The 20,934-nt window shown below is 34.6% G+C and overlaps 1 protein-coding gene across 8 annotated transcripts in view; it reads right to left on the bottom strand.

Annotated features, from left to right (window-relative positions):
• Positions 1-2,182: 2,182 nt before the first annotated feature.
• LOC128991453 (uncharacterized) overlaps positions 2,183-20,934 on the bottom strand; it is a 134,180-nt gene continuing 115,428 nt past the window's right edge. For 4 of the 8 annotated variants that reach the window (XM_054414347.1, XM_054414343.1, XM_054414348.1 and 1 more), the window contains 6 exons: positions 18,781-18,952; positions 13,091-13,217; positions 12,101-12,265; positions 11,337-11,354; positions 9,971-10,053; positions 2,183-5,440 (listed from right to left, as the gene is read on the bottom strand). In XM_054414347.1, the coding sequence (XP_054270322.1) occupies positions 5,293-5,440; positions 9,971-10,053; positions 11,337-11,354; positions 12,101-12,265; positions 13,091-13,217; positions 18,781-18,952 (713 nt within the window). In that variant the 3' untranslated portion in view covers positions 2,183-5,292. Of the gene's footprint in view, positions 5,441-8,553; positions 8,583-9,970; positions 10,054-11,336; positions 11,355-12,100; positions 12,266-13,090; positions 13,218-18,780; positions 18,953-20,934 lie in introns of all 8 variants that reach the window. The other 4 variants (XM_054414346.1, XM_054414349.1, XM_054414350.1 and 1 more) reach the window with 3 other exon arrangements.

Genomic DNA, 20,934 nt, shown 5'->3' with positions numbered 1-20,934 from the left:
TGCCTTTTCTATTATCCAACGGAATTACTCGAATTAAAATTAAAATTACATAGCATGATTTGTCTAGGAGGGGGGGTAGTATTCCAGTCGCGGACACGGTTTCCATATTGGTTAGTTAGCAGATTTTGTGACGTCACGTTTCACCTGGGGGGGTAGTTTTCCGGGGGATAGTATTCCGCATCCCCAATAAAATAGCTCACCTAATCCACTCGCCCCAACCACCTGAGCTGTCCAACGATTAATAGATTAGATCGTCCTTTTGAACAAAGCTATACCATTGATTGGTGACCTGCAATCGAGCTATAAAAGTTTTGAATTCTTGAAGTTGAGAATACCAAAATACTGTATAATCACTGAAAGCTGAGCTAGAGATTTAAAAATCCTGGCCGCCATATGCATAGTATATTGCTTAGACATGTATCATACTTAAGTATTTGGAACTATATAGGGGCTGAATAGGGGATTGTAATAAAGACATGAGTTAATAACAAAATGTTACATCGTGTTATATAGCTGTGGATGGCTCCGTGGCTATGCTATGTCCAGTTATTTCTAGCTCAGTGAACGTCCCAGACAGCACACATTATCCCAGGGACATCCCATATATGTCCTGAGAATGTCCTGAGGACTACCCTGGAATGACCTATCAGGATATGCCGTGAGTTTATCCGTGGGACATCCCCAGGCGGGGACATTACGCATTCCTGCGGATATCCGGGGATATCCCATAGGTTGACCATAGGACTACTATGGGATATCTTGCATATCCTGTCGCAATATCTGTGGGATGTCCTGAGGAGAAAGTGTGCTGTCTATAAAGTATATGGAACATTCTGAGAGAGGCTCATAAAAATCCTGTATATAAATTACCACTATAAACACAAAAATATTAAAAATATTTAGATTTAGATAAGTAACTGGCTGGGTAGCTGAGTGGTTATCGTGCTCGCCTACTAAGGTCGCCGGTTTGATCCTGAGAAAAGTCAGTAGCTCAGATCATCTCACACCATTCTACACTCATCCTTCACTCATATTTGGTTTAAAATACGCACCTAAGTGGCGTCCCCATCTCAATGATTGATAATTGATAATAATTTAGTTGCAGTGGACACATATAGTCAATAAATTATGAACACAATAATTAATTGAGGATTGAGTTGACATTTACCATGCCACACCATTCCTATGGTACCATATAGGCTACACTATTCTATAATGTCAATCTCAATGGTAGGTTTAGGATATAGGAATTCAGGCCCAGTGTAAGCTAAATACTGAATAGCACTCTCTATGCTTTGGAACAGCTTTGACACCCCCGTTTACAGCTTGGCCTTTTTTATATAAGCAGTTGGAAATGGGGATTCAGTTGGGGGGGGGGGGGTCAATTAGGAGGTTGAGGTATAGTGATTACAATTTGTATGTTTTATATGTTTTACCAATCTAATATTGTGGTGATTACTCAGCTAACATACAAGTGGGGCCTGGCTAAATCTTTAAAAGGATGAACTATTGTCTGTGCGGTCCCTTGAAATGAAATTGGACTGGACTGGTCCTAAGGTGGGTCATTTCCTTCAGAAGCCTCCAGTCAATAATTTTAGCAAGGTGGATCTCTTAGTTTCACTCAATAATAGTGATCTGATGAGGAAAGAGTGAGATGATGGGTTTTAGGGTAGTGCAAGTTTTGTTATCGGAGCTCCTGAATGATGGAAAACTCATATAAGCTGGCGTTCATTTCTGATACATACTGGACTTAGCTGTTCCTGATCATTGGGCTTTAAATGAATGATCCTGAATGATAAAACATCTGGTAACAAAGCTAAAACAGATCATCCCACAACATTCTACTCTCATCCTCCACTCATATTTGGGTTAAAATACACCCAGGTGGAGTCCTTATCTCAATGGATAATAGTGATAACCTAACTCAACTTCTGCATAAGGACGAAAAAAATTATTTGGGACAATTCAAAAAATAATTTATACAAATTATGATGTGATGAGAATATGAATTTCTTATGAATTTCTTGAGCATTAAGGGGTTACTGAGGTTGTTATTTAGAAAATGTCTGATCTAGAATCTACTTTCCCCTAACGTATTATACTGTGCTTGCCTTTTAACCTATGTATTGTTATTTTTGGATGAGTATTTCTGCAAAGGTACCAGGTTAAAAATAAAACACCATTATAAATTTTCATTATACAAATTTTATTTCTAAAAAAACTTCACAAATATTTACATACTGACATAGAAATTAAGTTATAGGCTAAAAATATCAATATTACTTTCCTAACAATCAATGTTCAGCTAGGTAGACTACGTTTTATTGTATTGGTATCGGTGATTTATACAAATATTTTGTCAAAACAAAGTTTGGGTGGTGACTTAAAGGTTTTACCCTCTAAAATAAACAATTAAACTTCTTTTAAGTTCTTGGGAACATTTTTATTGTACCTAGTACAACAATTACAGTTAAAACAAGTAAAAAAACATACATAACAGCTATAGTAAATTAAAAAATATTAAACTCCATTTAATGACTAAGGAAGTGTTTTGCCAATATTCTCTTTTGGCTAAAGCAAGTTCAGTTTAATTTTTTTACTGCACACCATTATCAAACAATTTAAGTCATCTAAGTCGTAACTAATATAATCAGTTATTTGGTAGAAAATATAAAATAATGGCCGAGATAAGTTCCAAACTTTGCTTACATTTGAAAAGTTTGTCAATTTATCGTGCAGGGAATTATTATTCATATTTGTAAAAGACTTTACTTCAGATTATATGTAAATCTGTATTCCATTTTAAATATATCACTAAATCGGTGAACTTTATTTAAGGTAACAAAATGTCTTCATAACCCAAATTTCCTAAAAACTATTTTTTTCTAACCTATCAAGTTGGTGTTTCAGGGAAGGAAGTTGTTTTTGCAGGCGAACCTAGTTAATTCCGAACATGCTGATTGAAAACCATCTTCAACTGCTAGAAAAGCTAAGTTTTTATATTCTTTACTTTTCTCCTACGACTCGTCCTTGGAAATCTACATCTCTAGACGATGCAATTTTGTAATTCCTCGACGATTTGAAGTTTATGATAATCTAAATTCCTTGAGCAAACATTCGGATCAACTAAGTCTGCCTGTATTGTGTATTCCATTACATTTGGGCGTGGATAGCAAATTAGCAAACTTCAGTACACAACGCTAAGCATTTACACCGGGATGGAAAGTGAAGTGGAACTTTTATCATTAGATCATTCTACAACGTATATGCTTTCCAATTGTGATTCTTAATTTATTTTTAACATTCATACATTTTACTGTAAATGTACTCAAAAACAAAATATGGAAGTTATACAAAATCAAATGTGAATTAGTTCAGGAAGACTGTTTTAACAGTTATAACGAATCACTAATACACACTTTCATAAACGTTGATTACATTTTAAAATGATATCACAATGTAAATAACAAAAGTGATGTTCTAACGAGAAAATATGTTTAATATACGTAACCTTTTGTAGCAAAACAAGTGCAACGGTAACATTGTGAACAGTCGTAGATAACTGTGAAAACTAAATTAAAAAGCTTTTATTTCTGTGATGTTTATAAACCGGTGCACATACATGAAAAGTGATTACAATATCAGGAAAATGCCACTTGACAACATGATATGATTAGTTTAGGAATAAATTATACATTATAAATCCACAAAATATCCTAACAGATTTACAGGTAAACAGCTAAAAAACCGCAAACAATAAACAATATCTCTTTCACAAAACAATAAACCATGCTCTAGTAAAATATATTACTCCGAAAATAAACTCAAAAATACAACAGTCACTCAAAAATATCCAAGGACTCGTATCCTGGAGAATCATTACGCTATACAAAACGTACAAAAAAATCAAATTCTTAAATTCGATAAGGTCTGCATAAAAATATGCATGATAAAAAAAGACTTAAAGCTTCGAAACCAAATGTATTAACAAATAAATTATTACACATATACCTAAAAATACTGTCAATAGTTATGTAGTACAACCGACCTTAGTTTCTAATTTACATCTTTGGGTTAGATATTACAAAGAGTTTGTGTTCACATCGATTTCACAAAACTTTGATTCTTTAGTCCTCATATGTTAACACGTGCTATACAATCAGTGGGTCAAAGTGCCAAAGTCAGCGGCACTTTAGTCTTCAAGCAGCACTTAAACACAATTGTCTTCAGGCACATCGCTGTGTCTTGTAGTAAAATATAGTCGTTACAAATACCAATCATACCATCACTGATAAATGCTGGAAAACATTCTAGTTTTCATTGTAGTAGATGATGAGTAGATTCTTCTGGCATTGCAAAACATCGATAGTAACTTCAAGAACAATTAATTTTGTGGTATCAGTTACTGGATTCATCCAGTTTTTACATTTCCATGCAAAACGTAAGCGAAACTACTATAACACTCATGTTCGTTAAACACCCGTGGGGTCAAGTGATCACGTTAGATTGCACAAATTTTTATCAAGAAAAAATAAACGGTGGCATTTTTTATTTCATGTCCTTGAGTAACAACCACTCAAATTCTTAATCTATTTCTGAAATAATCAAACCAACTGGACCTGTTGCGATGAAAAACGGATAAACCTCATTTAAAAAAATTATGTTAAAATGATTTACTCAACAAGGCAACTAACATGTAAAATGAAAGTCTGATGAAATCAACCATTTTCAACAAGTGCCACTAGGACAACAATTGCAATTGCTAGTTGGATTAGTTCACATTTACAGTTTTTGTAGCAATTCAACGGCTACTAGATTTCATTGTCATTATGAATTAAGATTGAGACGCTACTAGAGTATATTATATTTCAACCCAAAAATGAATTAAGGATGTGTGTAAACGGTGTGAGATACCCTGTGTGGCTTTTTTACTAAGATAAGCAGTTCCATTAGCCATGACCATCATCACCCTGATGATCACAGCTGAATCCAGTTGGTTTGTTTCAGAAACAACCAACAAACAATCAAAGATAAATTTTCTCGCGTGTGCATATTTCAGGTAATTTGGTTCCTTGAAATCACTCTAGAAGTACCTGTGCTGTGACTTTCCACTACACACTGGGAACTACAATCACTCGCACAGTAAGTTTCCTTGTTTGTGATACTGTTTGCTTTACTATAAGTTTCACGGTTGGCGACACTGTCCGTGGCTCAGCTGTGGGCCTGCTGACTCTTCTTGCGTCGCAGAAAGAGTTTCCACAACGCCCGAGGTCGCCACCAGGGTCGCCGGGACTACAAAGAGCAGTCGTCGCTGTCTCCTGCGTAGTCGGACGAACTGTCGTCACTGCCTTCCCCCACCCTTCCTCCCAGCTCCACCACGCCTACCCCCGCCTCGCTTAAAATGTTGTCCAGGTTGGGACTGAGGATGTCTTCGTAGGAGCTACAACAGGGAAGAAATAGATTAGTTACGGAAATTAAATAAATAAAATAAAAAACAAAGAATATTTACAGGTTTAAAATAGTTAAATTTAATCAACGTTGAACATGTAAGATTAAGGTATGTTGAAATAGTTGGACAAAGGAAACAATTGAGATTAATAAATTTTAAATCAGTGAAATCAAATTTCTGTAATTTTAATCTTTCAAGTGAATTATTTAGGCCTGCCACACTCTGAATTGAATACAGGTTGTTAACGTAAAGCAACTAGCACCATATTAAAAAAATATGTAACTGGAGCTGCATACTACATATAAATTGCTGACAAAATCAACAGCAGCGATGAATTAAACATGAAAAAATGAAATTATACCCTCGTTTGACCGTTCATCTCTGGCATATCCACAAAAATTGGAGGGGTTTGTATTGCTTTCTCCTAAGAGCGTTAGAGATTCATCATGGGAAAACAATAAAGACAACATAAAAAAGTTTCTCCCATGCCTGATCAAGGTTAGGTAGTATTTTGTTCCACACAAATTTAGTCAAACAACTTTGGAATTTTTCTTTGCATTGTAACGTGTTTGATTTAGTATGTGCTCAGCATAAGTCATCAGTAGAGTAGAAAAAGACTTCTACACTTGTATCGAAGGAAAACTTGTTCCATAATTACAAATTCTTAGTCATCTAGAAAAAATACTGAAAGAAAGCAATTGCAAATTAACAAGCCATGCCTGAAAATAGCGGACTTGAAAGCATTAATCCTATGGAAAATTGGCATTGATTGGTTCAAAATAAAACTATAATAGTAGCTTGAACAAGATTATTTTTACATTGTTAACAGTGAACTGAACCTTTTAGCGGTGCATAAAGTTCATTCAACAATCTTCAGTCAAATTTAAGACTGTTGTAGGCGTACCAACTGATTAAAAAAGTTGCAATCAGCCAAAAACATCGGTTACCTATATAGTGTTAGTACAGATAACAAAAAAACAAAGCACTTCATAAAAATGATTAACAGCAAGTTGAAAATGTTATAATTTACACTAAAAACAGATTAAAACACTTAACACATGAAATTGTGACACAACGAATAAAATGATGCAAAAAATTGATGATGGATGACCTAAAGTTGATGATTGTTGTATTGTTGTTTGCAAAACAATATGATGAATGTGAGGTTGTTCTTGGCAGCAATTATGAATAAATATCATAGAGGAGATACCAAATACCTTTTTTTATAAGGGACAGAATAAATAATTTTGTAGTTTCCATACATGAATATGTCTACGAATTTGAACAATACATACACACATTTTTTTTTAAATAATTATATAATAAACAATAATCTTTGTAAAGAAAATTATAGCCCAACCCAAAAGATCAATTTTATTACCACTTTCATTTAAGATGGAAGACACAATTAGATCTATCTTAAAATCCAAATTTGAACAAAATTTAAGTAGAGGATGTGTGTGATGACTTGTTACTGACTAAGATCAGCTGTTTCTTAGCCAGGACCATTGTTATTAAAAGCCTAATGATCAAGAACAGCTGGGTCCAGTTTCAAATGATCAAAAAGCTTATGACTTTTTCTAGGTTAATCTGGTTACCGTATGATTACTAGGCGAGCACTATGAACTCAGCTACCTAGCTTATATTAGTTGGAAGACAAAACAAAAGATAAAAGATAAATAATTTTGAAGTGACACCGGTAGTAGTAACATTAATGACAAACTGGATAACAACAAAACTGGGATGGTTTGGATTGAATAAAAACAAAAAGAATTCTGAACAGAAGCTGACACTTTATACAATTAACAAATAAACAAGAGAAATGAGTAATTTCCAAGAAAAGTGCAACATCAAAAGTCCTATTTGCTCATTTGCTCTTCTAATGTCATTCCTTTTCTAGTGTATCACCTTGTATTCCTATTTCCTAGTGCTTCTAACATTTTGGATGGACATTAAAAATTGATGCAAAATATTTTTACTGAATTACTGTTCTAAAACATCAATACACGATAGAATTTAGAATAAATATAAAGAAATGATGAATATTAAGTGCTGAATGAATGACAAGAAATTGCTTGGATTAAAGGATTCTTTGGCTATTGAGAGATTTCCCATCCTAGTTTTTGTCTACAGTAAGTATGTAAAAGTAACGTATGGTTTTTAACAGGAAAAAACCTTCAATAAACAGATGGTTTTTCTTGTCGAAGACCGATACTTAATTTATATCCAGGAAGGTGGTCCAAAAGTTTGAGCTAAGCTCCAAACCTAGGTTCATGACGTTATCATTTCTCCAAGTCATTTGTGGAATTCGTGCCTAAGGAACTTGAAACATAACTCTAACCTAGAGCACTAAGCCATTAGACACCTAAGCTGTTTAGTGATATATTATTTACACTCTAATAATCAACCCATTACCTAGATTTCTAAAGTGTAAATTTCACGCCTGCACATTTAAGCTACGGTACTCGATCTTTTTTTGTAGAATTCTGCAAGACTACAATTCGGTGACTAACCCTTCCTATACAATTAATTAGGTTATGTTAACTTTTACTGTAATCAATCCTTATAACTTTTCAATGACTATAGTTTCGAAGTATATGTTGCACCATCGCTTTCGTCTTCAGTGTCCACTATTAAACACTTGGTCGACGGATAAGCGATTACTCTTAACACGTATCAGCCCATAGTATTGTTATCTGTGAGTTTGTGAGTATTTCCCTGGCAAAACATGTTTTAAACTTTTCTTGGGATTCAAGGTATCGTGTGTCTATACAGGTGGATATTTGATGACAATGACAAAATGGTCACCAGTGACGACTGAAGGATGATTTGAAAATAGCAACCTAAACCTTGAAACAAATTTACTCATCGGAAAACAGTATGTATTGAGACTAAAAAGGTAACATAACCTATTGTGTATGCATTTTGAATCGACGAAATAGTATGAATAAAACAAAACCTTTCATTTTACATCAATATCCAATGGTTCACTGTGATCCCTATCTTTGAGTGTGTGATTTGACGATGAAACAAGAACAACTATGCCGCAGCTTGCGTGCAAAAGCCACAAACAACAAAGCCACGATGCTGCCAGCCGTACTTACTGTCAGGCTATATTTCATCCTCCAACCCTCTGTAAAGCAAAAACCCATCAGTAACCCACACCCGTACCCCAGGTGCAGCAAACCAACCAAACCAGCACTCGTGACAAACTGACGTTTCACACTCAATACACTGAACACTAACAAAATCTTCAAATTTATTAATGAGTATTGTTTTTGTGATATTTAAATTCTATGTGCTAAACATACCAATTGCAATCTTAAAATTTCCAAAATTACAAGGATTGCATAGGTAGTCAAAGGTGGAACCTAACAGCTGATTAAAATACTGTTCTCATACCAGACAAATTTGTCTTAAGTATGTGGTTTTTAAAATTAAATTTCATTTAAAAAATGTTTTTAAAGATTTAAGTAATAATTTTTACAAAACTGTAATCCAAACAAAGGAATATCCTGAGGTACACTTCGTATAGAGTGAGAATATTATATTTTCCGTTATTCAAAACAGCCACATTGTTGTAAACATTGTTCTAAACCTCGGTTTTAGATCGTAAACCTATTCTCTGTCCCATCACCTCATGCATAGCTACAAATCACTTCACAACGTACATCCAGACAGGCAAACAAGAGAACACACACACAAACACGAGTGAAATTTAGCACTGAGTACCAAAACTGAGTACTGAAAAAACCGATGCAGTCAAATAAAGTATCAATGAATCATACTCCTTTATAGGTTAATATTATTTGGTTTTTTTTCTTGTAGGAAGATATTTAGTTAAGGAGTGCTAAATTTCACTTTTCTATTATAAGTAGCCTCTATTATTTCTACTTTCGATGCTTGACACTTCAAGTATCAATAATAAATACTGTTGTACTATTACTAATTCGTAAATATTTAAATATCTGTCATTTTACACAATGTTTCGAATGTTATGTGTGTTAAATGTTTAGCATATTTAAGGGGAAATATGGAAAGAAAACGTGTAAAAAAGATGTCAACCAAGAAAAAAAATATAACAGAGTTTAAGAGTAAAACTGTAAATAAATAACAAACTTCACTATTTTAAGTGATAAAATAGATGGACCTTAATATAGGTTGGAACTCGGTTGAAAGCATTGGAATCAGTTTCAATCACCATGCATGTGTTCAACATTCCAAAACCAATAGTTAGCTAACTGAAGTGAAGAAACAGAAGTGGAAGATTCAAGCATTTTAAGGGTAAAATAAAATTAGAGTAAACAAAAATGATTGCCTTTAACTTTCAAAAAAACAAATAATGTTTTATTGAAAATTTTCACCCTCTCGGAAACAATACAAAATAAATATAATCAAGGTTTTTTAATTTTTTCTAGATATAGAATTTGGAGTCGATTTTATTCTTCCAACGAACTGATGAATTGAAACCCAATTAGACTTTAGCTGTCAAATACTTTGGGTATTCTAAGTTATACTTACAAATCGTCATGATTATCGTTTCCCCCTTCTTCTGCCACTAGAAGCTCGTATTCTTCAGCAGCGTAACGATCCCAATCAGACATCTGTAAATAAAGCCATGGTCACAAAATCACTTTTAAGTTCAAGGTTTCATCTAACAAAATCTTTAATCAATAACCTTGGTTTTAATAAGGTATGCTAGATCCCTAGTATGTGTAGTGTGCGTGATATAAAAAAGTATAGATGAATATAACTAAGTATCAGTTGAGCTTAAGGTGAAAAAGAAAGAAAACGCGATTAAAGTGAGAAAATAACATATTTCCTGCCATGCATACGTACTTTAAGCATAAAGCCATCATCAGATAGGAATTTAATGCTGATCATTGTCAAGAAATAAAAGCAGCATAACATAAACAATATACAGAACAGTTTCCAAAAACTCGGCATACAACACTCTGGAAGTACAGATTTTTCGGCAAACCCGTAAAGAATATTAAACGATAGGTTCGTAGAACCCAACCTCAAACCGAAGTGGTAGTCAGAGCCTAGTTTGTAAATCAGAACAATAACCATGAATTTTTAGTACGAGTAATAAAGTCGAGTACAGAAGAACTACAATCATCTGGATCAATAGGGACCATAATACCACATTCGGATAGTTGGATTCCCACAGACATTTGGGGTATTTTACGGTAAATAAGCAGAGTCAAGCAGACATTTATCTCTTGTGATCTCAGAACGCATCTGCAAAGATTTCGCAATCTAAATATGATTTTTCATGACCGCGGAAGATGATGATGATGATGTCTACAAGACAGCAGAGCAATGAAAAAATGATGACAATCATTTCATTTCTATGACCATGGGAGACGATGATAATGTCTACACGACTGCGTGATGTATTTAACGTTTTGCCGTGATCTCGGACGACAATTATGATGTTTCCATGACCGTCGGGGATGATGATGTCCACGACCAAGAGAGAGGTTTTGGATTTGCCTCAATCACAGCTTCTGCCATCTTTAATAATGATTCTTATGACTGTGATTTTATGTATTTAAATTCATGCTGTAAACTATTCTGATAGTAGGCAATTTGTATGGGGAATACAATTAACAGGAGTTCTACTGCATTTTCTTCAATATGTTGACAAATTCACTTCCAAATGTAAAATAGCCTGAGATACATTAAATCAGTGTATGTATTTAAAAGCTATATTGAAAATGTAGTATCTGTGTATCAAATAAAATACATGTACTAAATTATGTCTAGATTTACGTTGACCCATTTCGCCAATAACCTGGCATTTCTCAAACTCGGTATCTTTTTCATTCACATTACGCCGAGTTGTGGAACTGTACTGTATACATTATCTAACATAATTTACCTGTTCATTTTCATTATCCTGGAAGCAAGGGAACAAGAGATTCATTTAGTTTATGAAATCATTAAATAGGGCAAAATGGAATTTAAATGAATGCTTTGTAATGCCAAATTTTTGGTCATCAGAAGATTATTGCGTCGTTGGATTGACAGTGGCTAAAGTTTCAGATGTATTTGCCAACCTTTGCCAATCCAAAGACGCGGTAGATTAAGACCAAGATTTGGCAGTATACCTTAATCTTGGAAGCCTAACTATGCATTGGCTGTTTTGCCTACATTAAAACAGGTCAAGATGGTGCTTGTAAAAGTAAACAGCTAATATTCATCCTCTTTTCTCACTATTTAGAAGTAATGATTTAGTATTCCCAAACAGAAAACTTTGACAGTAATTTTTAGCCTAATAGTAACATTTTTTTCACTGAAACATTTGATTTGGTTGTTACTAATGACTCAGTATTTTATCTTGATTGATTTGGCATAGAATATAGCTCAGACAGCAGTCTTAAGGGTTCTTAATCAACCATAGTACCCAACTTTCACAGTTTTCAAGTTTGAAAACAATACATCCGTCTGTAGCACTTACTACGATTGGGAATAGCAGTTAAAGACCAAAAACTCATGGACAATGTGCTGTATCTTGCTAGTTCGAAATAGTTGAATGATTTGTCCACCAGGTGCGACCTCCGACCAAACCTTGTCAAACCGTAGCGATGTCTTCTTTTTACATGTGACGAGGAAGGCTCGTCAAACTGTTAACCTCTAACTCACCTCCGTGTCGTGATCTCGCTGAGAAGCGAACGGATCTCTCTGCTCATGGTCCAGATACTTCTCTAGGTTGAAGAAGGTGTCGAAGAATATCGGAGTCATCTTGCATCTCTTTAGATCACTCAGCGAGATCTTATCAGGGATGCTGGGTCTGATCATGTCCAGCATCTGTGGGAAAACAAACACGTCAATACTTATTATTACCAGTTTTTTTTTTAGGTTTTTGTTTGTTTGGATATTAAGCTGACCTGAATGAGAAAGGGTCCAATATGGCACAAAACTTTACACCATACACAAAACATCAAAATATTTCAGTGTCACTAACAGCATTTTTAAGTGACATTGAAAAAGTGAAAAAGAGTGTGGAAATTTGATATGGAGCATAAAAATAGCCGTGCAAACCTTTTTTCTTTGTGTTCTTCTGTGAGAGGTCAGAGTAACCCCCTAAAACATAATTTCTTTCCAAATTAACATTTTTATGGCCATTTTAAAACTTTCTAGTCAAGCTCTAAATTTTCCCCTTTATCATTGCGACAGGGCTACTTTCAGTCATCTAGGGATGAATTTTGGCATCAGATATGTTTCTTGTAATCAAAAAGCGTATCACTGACCTTATCTTACACGCGTTAAGAGTTTCAAACATTTTAAAATCACACAACGAAGCATACACGTCAGCTACAGAGCTGTAAATGGCGTAATTCACAAATGATGCCAGTAAGTGACAAGGAGCCTTGTTGTGGCGTACACGCAAACTCCGGATTTATATGCGAAAACAGCCCTTGTATTAAACATTTTTGGTACATTCTCAAAAACTTGAGAATATGTACTTTCTAAAAATGAAAGTCATATTTAACTTAGGATGAAAACTTAGTTTGACCAAGAAATTGTTTTTTTTTTAGAATCAACGTCTATATTATGGGTTCTAATTTGTATTTTGAAAAGTTGTTCTATAAAGAAACTTGAAGAAGATCTTCAGTCAGCCTACAGACTTACCTGACAAAGGCAGTCTTCAAAAGGCAAACACTCAATTCCGATGGCCTCCATTCTTTGGAGCTGTTCATCGTAGAAATACTCTAACTCATACATGGACAGATATCCATCCCCATCCAGATCCATGCATCTGTTAAACAAATACATAAATTAGTAACTTTCCAAAGAATTCATGAAAGATTTCATATCAATTTTGAGAAGGAATCGATCGGTTTACACCCTGATCAAAACCATTAAATAAAAATTGTCTACAAATGACAATAGGTCATAAAACATAAAACACACATGTACATAAAACATTTATGATGTGTCTTTTCTAACATACTGTATGTTTAGTAAAATACCATATGTTATGTTTAATAAGTTAACTCTGTTTTTGTTTACAATCATTGTTATTTAGGATTCATTTCAGAATACACCTATTTTATTTTACACATCTTTTATTTAATATGTAACAGTTTGGCGACGAGGAAAACCAGTTTTTAATTTTTTTTACATTATATTTATTACAATTTATTTTCTAATATGAGTGACCTAAGTAACACTGAAAGTTTGACTGATTTAAAGAAGATTAGAGTAGTAGTGAAGGGTCAGTTGTCTAAGGCTGAAAGATGGCTAGCAAACCTACAAAACATGTCAAAAGAAGTAATCAAAATCAGGATAACAACAATTGAAGAGTATTGGGAAAGATTTAATTCTGTACAACAATTAATAGAAGAGAAAACTGAAGAAGTTGAAATTGAGAAAGAAATAGATTACAGAGTAGAAATGGAGGACAAATATTACAAGGTAATGGATGAGTTACAAAAACGTATGGGACAGCTTGCAGAACTACAAGTGAACATTCAAAATATTGTGCCTAGTACATCAAATTTGTCTTCTCCACAACGTCGATCCACTACTTCCTCAATGATTTTCACACCATATCAGGAAAATGAATCATTCAAGAACTTCATGCGTCGATTTGAGATATTTCTATATCTACATAGCCAAGAATTGGAACCAAAGGATCAAGTGTATACAATGCTACATGCCTTAACGCCACATTTACATCAGAAGCTGTATGATTTGTGCGCTCCTGAAAGTCCTTTGGATAAAACATATGCTGAATTAGTAAGTCTTTTGGCGGATTATGTTGACCCTAAACCTAGTACTTGGGCCTTACAACACAAATTTATGACAAGAACACAAGAATCTGAAGAAACCGTAAAAATATATTCCGTTGAGCTTCAAAAGTTATCTTCAGACTGTGACTTCAACTGTAATAATTGTGGGAAATCAATTGCAAACACATTACTACGCATGCAGTTTATAAGAGGTATTAGCAATTCAGACATAAGAACAAAATTACTACAAGAAAGATCTGCTTCATCGTTTCAAGATGTAGTGAAACTTGCCTCCATCATGGAAATGGCAAAGAACGAAAGCCATATAGTAGAAGAAAACATTCATTCAAATGAGAAAATCAACAAGATAGCAGGTAGGCCTACAGAAACAAAACCACCCCATTTTTCTACTACTTGGAACAAAAAGTTAATGTCTCCATTTGAACGCCTCAAAGGTAAATGCTATCGTTGTGGATCACCTAGACACAGGGCACATCAGTGTAAATTTATCGGAGAAATATGTAAGAAATGCAACAAACAAGGACATATTGCTAGCGTATGTTTGGGCACAAAACAAACAGAAATTCATTGTACTGAAACTGACAATACTACAGACAATTATAAGGAAGAGAAACAAGAAGTTTTTAAGATACACAACCAGAATGCCGGTAATGACAAGTTTATGGTCGAGATACTTATTGAAGGTAAACCTGTGCGGATGGAGTTAGATACTGGAGCAGCAATAAGTATTCTACCATACTCTACCTTCAAAAGTCTCAACATAAATAAAAAGATTTTCCACACAAACATAGAATTAAGGACATACTCAAGCGAAATAATCAAACCCCGGAGTGTCATCTTTGTAGAATGCACTTACAATGATCAGGTGTTTGTTGGGAAACTCTACATAGTGAACCAAAATTTTGATGCAATTTTCGGAAGAGAATGGATTAGAGAGGTCAAACTGGATTGGGCAGAGCTTAAAACAGTTAGAAGCAATACTACATCTACTGCACTTGAAGATCTTTTGGATGAATTCAAAGAATTATTTGAACCAGGAGTAGGACTCATACCTCACAAAAAAGCACACTTACAGCTTGTTGAAGGGGCAAGACCTATTTTTGTGAAAGCTCGTCCAGTCCCATATGCACTAACTGAAAAAGTAGAACTCGAGTTGAATCGTCTGGAAGAAGCTGGAATCATTTCCAAAACGGACAAGTCCGATTGAGGTACTCCAATTGTACCTGTAGTGAAGCCTAATGGTAACATACGTATATGCGCTGATTACAAGGTTACAGTAAATAAACAAATCAAAGAAGAACATCATCCAATACCTCGGATCGAAGATATTTTTGCTCAAATGAATGGAGGACAGTTGTTCTGTACTTTGGATTTAAGTAACGCTTATCTCCACTTGGAAATGGATGCTGAGAGTGCAGAAATTCAAACTTTGAGCACTCATAAAGGACAATACACAGTTAACAGACTGATGTTTGGTGTAAAAGTTGCTCCAGGGGTTTGGCAAAAGGTGATGGACGGAATCCTTCAAGACCTTCAAGGTGTTCAGTGCTTCTTCGACGATATAATAATTCAAGGAACGTCATCAAAAGAACTACTAGAAAGACTAAAGCAAGTGTTTGAGCGTTTAAGGAGTCAAAATTTGAAGTTGAACCGTGACAAGTGCAAATTTTTTCAAAAGAAAATTGAATACCTAGGACATATTATTGACGCCACTGGAATCCACAAAAGTAAGGATAAAATCACAGCAATTACAAATGCAAGAAGGCCTCAAAACATACAAGAACTCCAATCTTTCCTAGGGCTTGTTAATTACTACAACCGGTTTGTAAAGAATTTGTCCACTGTTTTAAATCCTTTACATAGACTTCTAAAAAAAGGGCAGTCATTCATATGGGACAGTAAGTGTGAAGAAGGTTTCCAAAACATCAAGAAAAGAATAGGCTAACAAGTGACACAGTCCTTTGTCACTTTAACCCAGACCTGCCATTGATCCTTGCAACTGACGCTTCACCTGTGGGACTTGGAGCAGTGATATCACATCGTTTCCCAGATGGAAGTGAAAAGCCTATAGCTTTTGCTTCAAGATCATTGACCAATGCTGAAAAACATTACAGCCAAATCGATAAAGAAGCCACAGGTATATACTGGGGGTTGAAGAAATTTTTTTCTTATTGCTACGGGCGTCATTTTACACTCATCACGGACCATAAACCATTAGTGTCAATCTTCAATCCCAACAAGAGCCTACCATCAATGTCAGCTACGCGACTATTCAACTACTCCCATTTTTTATCAGGATTTAACTACACAATTGAATTCAAGAGAACTGGTGATCATGGCAATGCAGATTTCCTCTCAAGATTTTCTGTGGAAGATTCAAAATTTACAAGTATTGACCAGTTTGGACATTTTCAAACAAACCAATTGAACACCATAACCAACAATCCCAAAGAACTGGCCGAAGAAACTATGAAGGACACATATCTAAAACAAATTGTGGAGGCTCTTGAGGAGGGTCAATCACTAGAGCCATTGGGATTTCACGATAATGAAGTTACATTACATGAAGGATGCCTCTTCAAAGGGTGGAAAGTAATCATCCCAAATTCCCTCAAGAAAAGAATTCTCAATGAACTACACTACGGGCACATTGGTATAGTAAAAACCAAAGCTTTGGCCAGAAGTTACTGCTTTTGGAGAGGAATGGATAAAGACATTGAAAACATGATTGCTGTTTGCAAGCCTTGTCGGGAGAAACAAAATTCTCCAACGAAAGAGATCAATCATCCTTGGGAACCAGCAACTCAGCCATGGGAGAGAATACATATAGATTTCATGGGCCCAACAAATGGACAACAATTTTTAATTGTTGTTGATGCCTTCTCCAAATGGGTAGAGGTAATACCTACAAAAACAGCAACTACCGATTGGACTATTAAGGAGTTGAAGAAACTTTTTAGTACTTTTGGTCTTCCAAGCCTCCTAATTTCAGACAATGGACGAAGTTTCACTTCTCTTACTTTTCAAGAGTTTCTTAAGTCATGTGGAACTCAACACAAAACGACTGCTCCGTTCCACCCATCATCTAATGGACAAGCTGAACGCTTTGTACAAACAGTGAAGAAGATGTTGAAGTCGATATTAGATGAACCTGGAACACTTGACAGTAAAATTCACAAGGCGTTAATTCAACTCCGTCAAGTACCAAACTCAACAGGAAACTCGGCATACTATCTCATGTTCAACAGACGAGTAAGAACTTACCTCAGTGTTATGATACCTTCTAGAATCGAGGACTCAAAAGACAAACCTAAAGGTATAACACGCATATTTAAGGTCGGAGACCGTGTTCAAGTGAGAAACTACTACAAGGGTCAGAGAAAATGGAGTTTTGGAAAAGTTACATCAAGAGATGGAAATCTACATTACAACGTTGAACTGGAGAACGGAGTAACATGCAGACGACATGTAGATCAAATGCTGCGGTCAAGACTTTAAAGGGGGAAAATTGATGTGTCTTTTCTAACATACTGTATGTTTAGTAAAATACCATATGTTATGTATGTTTAGTAAAATACCATATGTTATGTTTAATAAGTTAACTCTGTTTTTGTTTACAATCATTGTTATTTAGGATTCATTTCAGAATACACCTATTTTATTTTACACATCTTTTATTTAATATGTAACAATTTATGTAAAAATTACATTTTAGAACTATCTTTTTAACGTTTAACCTTTTTGAATCTCACGGGTGCATTAGCCTCATCGCTAACACACGAGTGTTTACATGCGGCTGTGTGGAGTTTGAACAGACGTGCCAACTACGACTGCATAAAGAATAATAATATGCCGTATTTAGTACCATTCTATTTGAAGAAAAATGGCGATTCTTGTGGTATATTTTGTTTTGCACTAGCTTGACATACATCACTGCAGTGATGTTTACAACTTAGCTGATGTTTTGTAGTGATTTGTTCAATCACGTAGATTGTTTGAAAACAATGAGTAACTGTCCCGAGTAGTCGCGGCAGATTCAGATAATGAAATTAGCGAATACTTAGACGATGACAGGTGGTGTGATGTGTTGGGAGTGGATTATGATAGAGATATTAATGATCTGCTATTATGGTGATACAGGGCTAAGCCCCTGTCATACCTGGGGCTGGGGAAAGCTGCATTAACTGAATTGGCAAGAATCAAAACGTTAAAACACTTGAATCAGATCAATATTTTCAAAGTGCCAAGAAAAAGTCGTTAAAGCCATGAATTTAAGGAAAGGAACCAGCTGGTACTCATTTCAACTCGCCTCATGCCACTCCACTGGAATTGCATCTTACCTTTTTGTTTTTACAGAGCAAGGTTATGGAACTGTTTTACACATTACTTTAGGCTAGGCCTCGAGGATTAGAAGAAACATGTAGATAAAATCGGTTGGTAGGTGGAATTTTAACTCAAGAGTTCAGGGATCTAAGTCCAGCACTCCAATAGACCGACTCCCCACAGATTAAAGTAGCCTTACATCAACACTTTATAAGCAATGCCGTGACTAACTCTTGCTCTTACCTGAACCAATACTCTATGGCGCGGGGGTGTTGCTTGTCCTCCTCGGCTAGCAAGAACCACACAAACTCCGTGTAACTCATCTTTGCGTCCGGAGACCCGTTCAGTTGAGAGGCCATCTTGCCTCTCGTCACCGTCCCCGAAAATATCCTGTCTATTAGTCTTGACGACAAGGCTGCAATCACATGTAAGTCTTACAAACCATTTAGTATGTTAACCCGTTACTAAATACTGAAGTATATATCCCATATGGACCAGCTGAAGCCATTTTGTAATTCAAATAGACCATAATTATTGAATGAGAATTTGCAAAATGCACTACTGTAAAAATTCTAGTTTCCCCATTAGTTTGCGTTACTATGATGGTAAAAATGATTTAGTTCAAGTTCTTAGTTTGTGGATTGTTAAAAAAGTATTCAAGAGAAATCAATACTCGGCAATAGTGCTTTGTCAAAGGTTCATCTCAACTAACAGGGCTGCAGCTTTCACATAGGGATGGGATGTCTAACTGTATTCAACCTTGTGTTGCAATCATAAGACAATACTTATAAGAAAGTTATTACAAGTGACGTTATTAGTAAAAATCTACCATCAAACTATGCAACATATTTCTATTGTCAGTTTTGTTGTTGAAAAAAAAATACTAATGTAAGTTTAACATACAAACTTGTAAAGTAGCAGAGTTTTAAAACAATCAGATTTGTTTGAAGGCACTTGAATTAAATCTTACTTCGAAACAATTTTTAATTATTATCCGATTTATAATGAGTATATTATATCTATTAAAAACATTATAAATGTAATAAATAAATGTGTTTTGTATAGAACGCTCTCATTATTTAACAGAGCTACTGACTGTTGTTTCTTTACTTTTTGATAAGTTTAAAATAATTTAAACTGAGTTCAATTTGGAGAATTCATCTGAAAAGTGAAAGTTATTAGTGTAGTCTAAAACAATACATTTCCTTGACTGTAACTGCTGATAGCAAAATGTATCAAATATACTAAAACACTGTGGCATTGAATAGTAGTAATTATGAAAATGTCTTGTGCGAGTTAATTGAATGGACAACATTTAGAGAATATAACCTAATCAATGACATAACTAAGATATGAAAGTGTAGAACGTTTACTTAAAAAAGCTTTTAAATAGATGCAGTGGTGTTTACTAATAAGCGTCGATCAGTGCAACTGCATCTAATCAAGTGAAACCAAAAAACTAAGCTAATCTGAAGACAAATATAACCCTCAAAAATAGAGCTTAGATTCATACGCTTAATAGCGTAAGCAAAACCGATAAATTAAAACAAAACTCTTTCTTTATGAAACCATTTAAGTTAAACTTACCACAACATTAATTTCCATACACAATTTTTGTTATATGCAAAAATAATGTTATGTGAGCTAAAAAAATACAGTAGAACTTCAACTATCCGAATCAATGGTGACCGAACCACATTCTTATGATAAAAAAAAAAAAAAAATTAGCGTAATTGGATTCTTAGCAAATTACGGAGAATTTTATGGAAATAGTACTGGTTGAGCTGATCTTTTACTATCGCGATTGCAAAACATGTCTGCAAAGATTTAACAGTTGAAAACTTTACGCTTTTGCGGAGGATGTTCATCATTTTCTGTTACCGATGTAGACGACAATGATGTCTACACGACAGCGGGAGTTGTTCAGAATTTTGGGGCATCACGGCTTTTGCCTTATGTAATTAATAACAATTCTTAATACTGTAGTTATTAAAAATCTTTAAGTAAGCAATTAGGGTAAACTGCAATTCGGATATTTTGAGTATATTTTCGGAGTTCTACGTATCCAAATTTCCTACTTTTACTTTATGAAAACATTAAGATGTTTGGACTAATGGTATCTCCTTTGTAGATTTTAACAATTCATTTTAACTTCAAAAACAATTAAATTTTTAGTGTTTTGTAACATAAATATAATTCATTACTAGACGTCTTCATTAGCTTATAAGTTAACAAAAATATTATTTCAGGGTTTACCATTTAACCTTACCCATCTGAAAAATATAAATTATTGATTTAAAAAATACCTTACGCCCTGACCACATTAAAGCTTGAGACAAAAGTCTGTACACATATTTACACTAACTCTACAACATCCATTGATTATTAGCAACACCA

This window comes from Macrosteles quadrilineatus, unplaced genomic scaffold (genome assembly GCF_028750875.1).
Source record: "Macrosteles quadrilineatus isolate MER2022 unplaced genomic scaffold, UCM_ALF_1.0 Scaffold_4__1_contigs__length_99947679, whole genome shotgun sequence".
Lineage (NCBI taxonomy): Eukaryota > Metazoa > Arthropoda > Insecta > Hemiptera > Cicadellidae > Macrosteles > Macrosteles quadrilineatus.
Note: the sequence above shows the minus strand (reverse complement) of the source record. Positions and strands in the feature narration are given on the sequence as shown.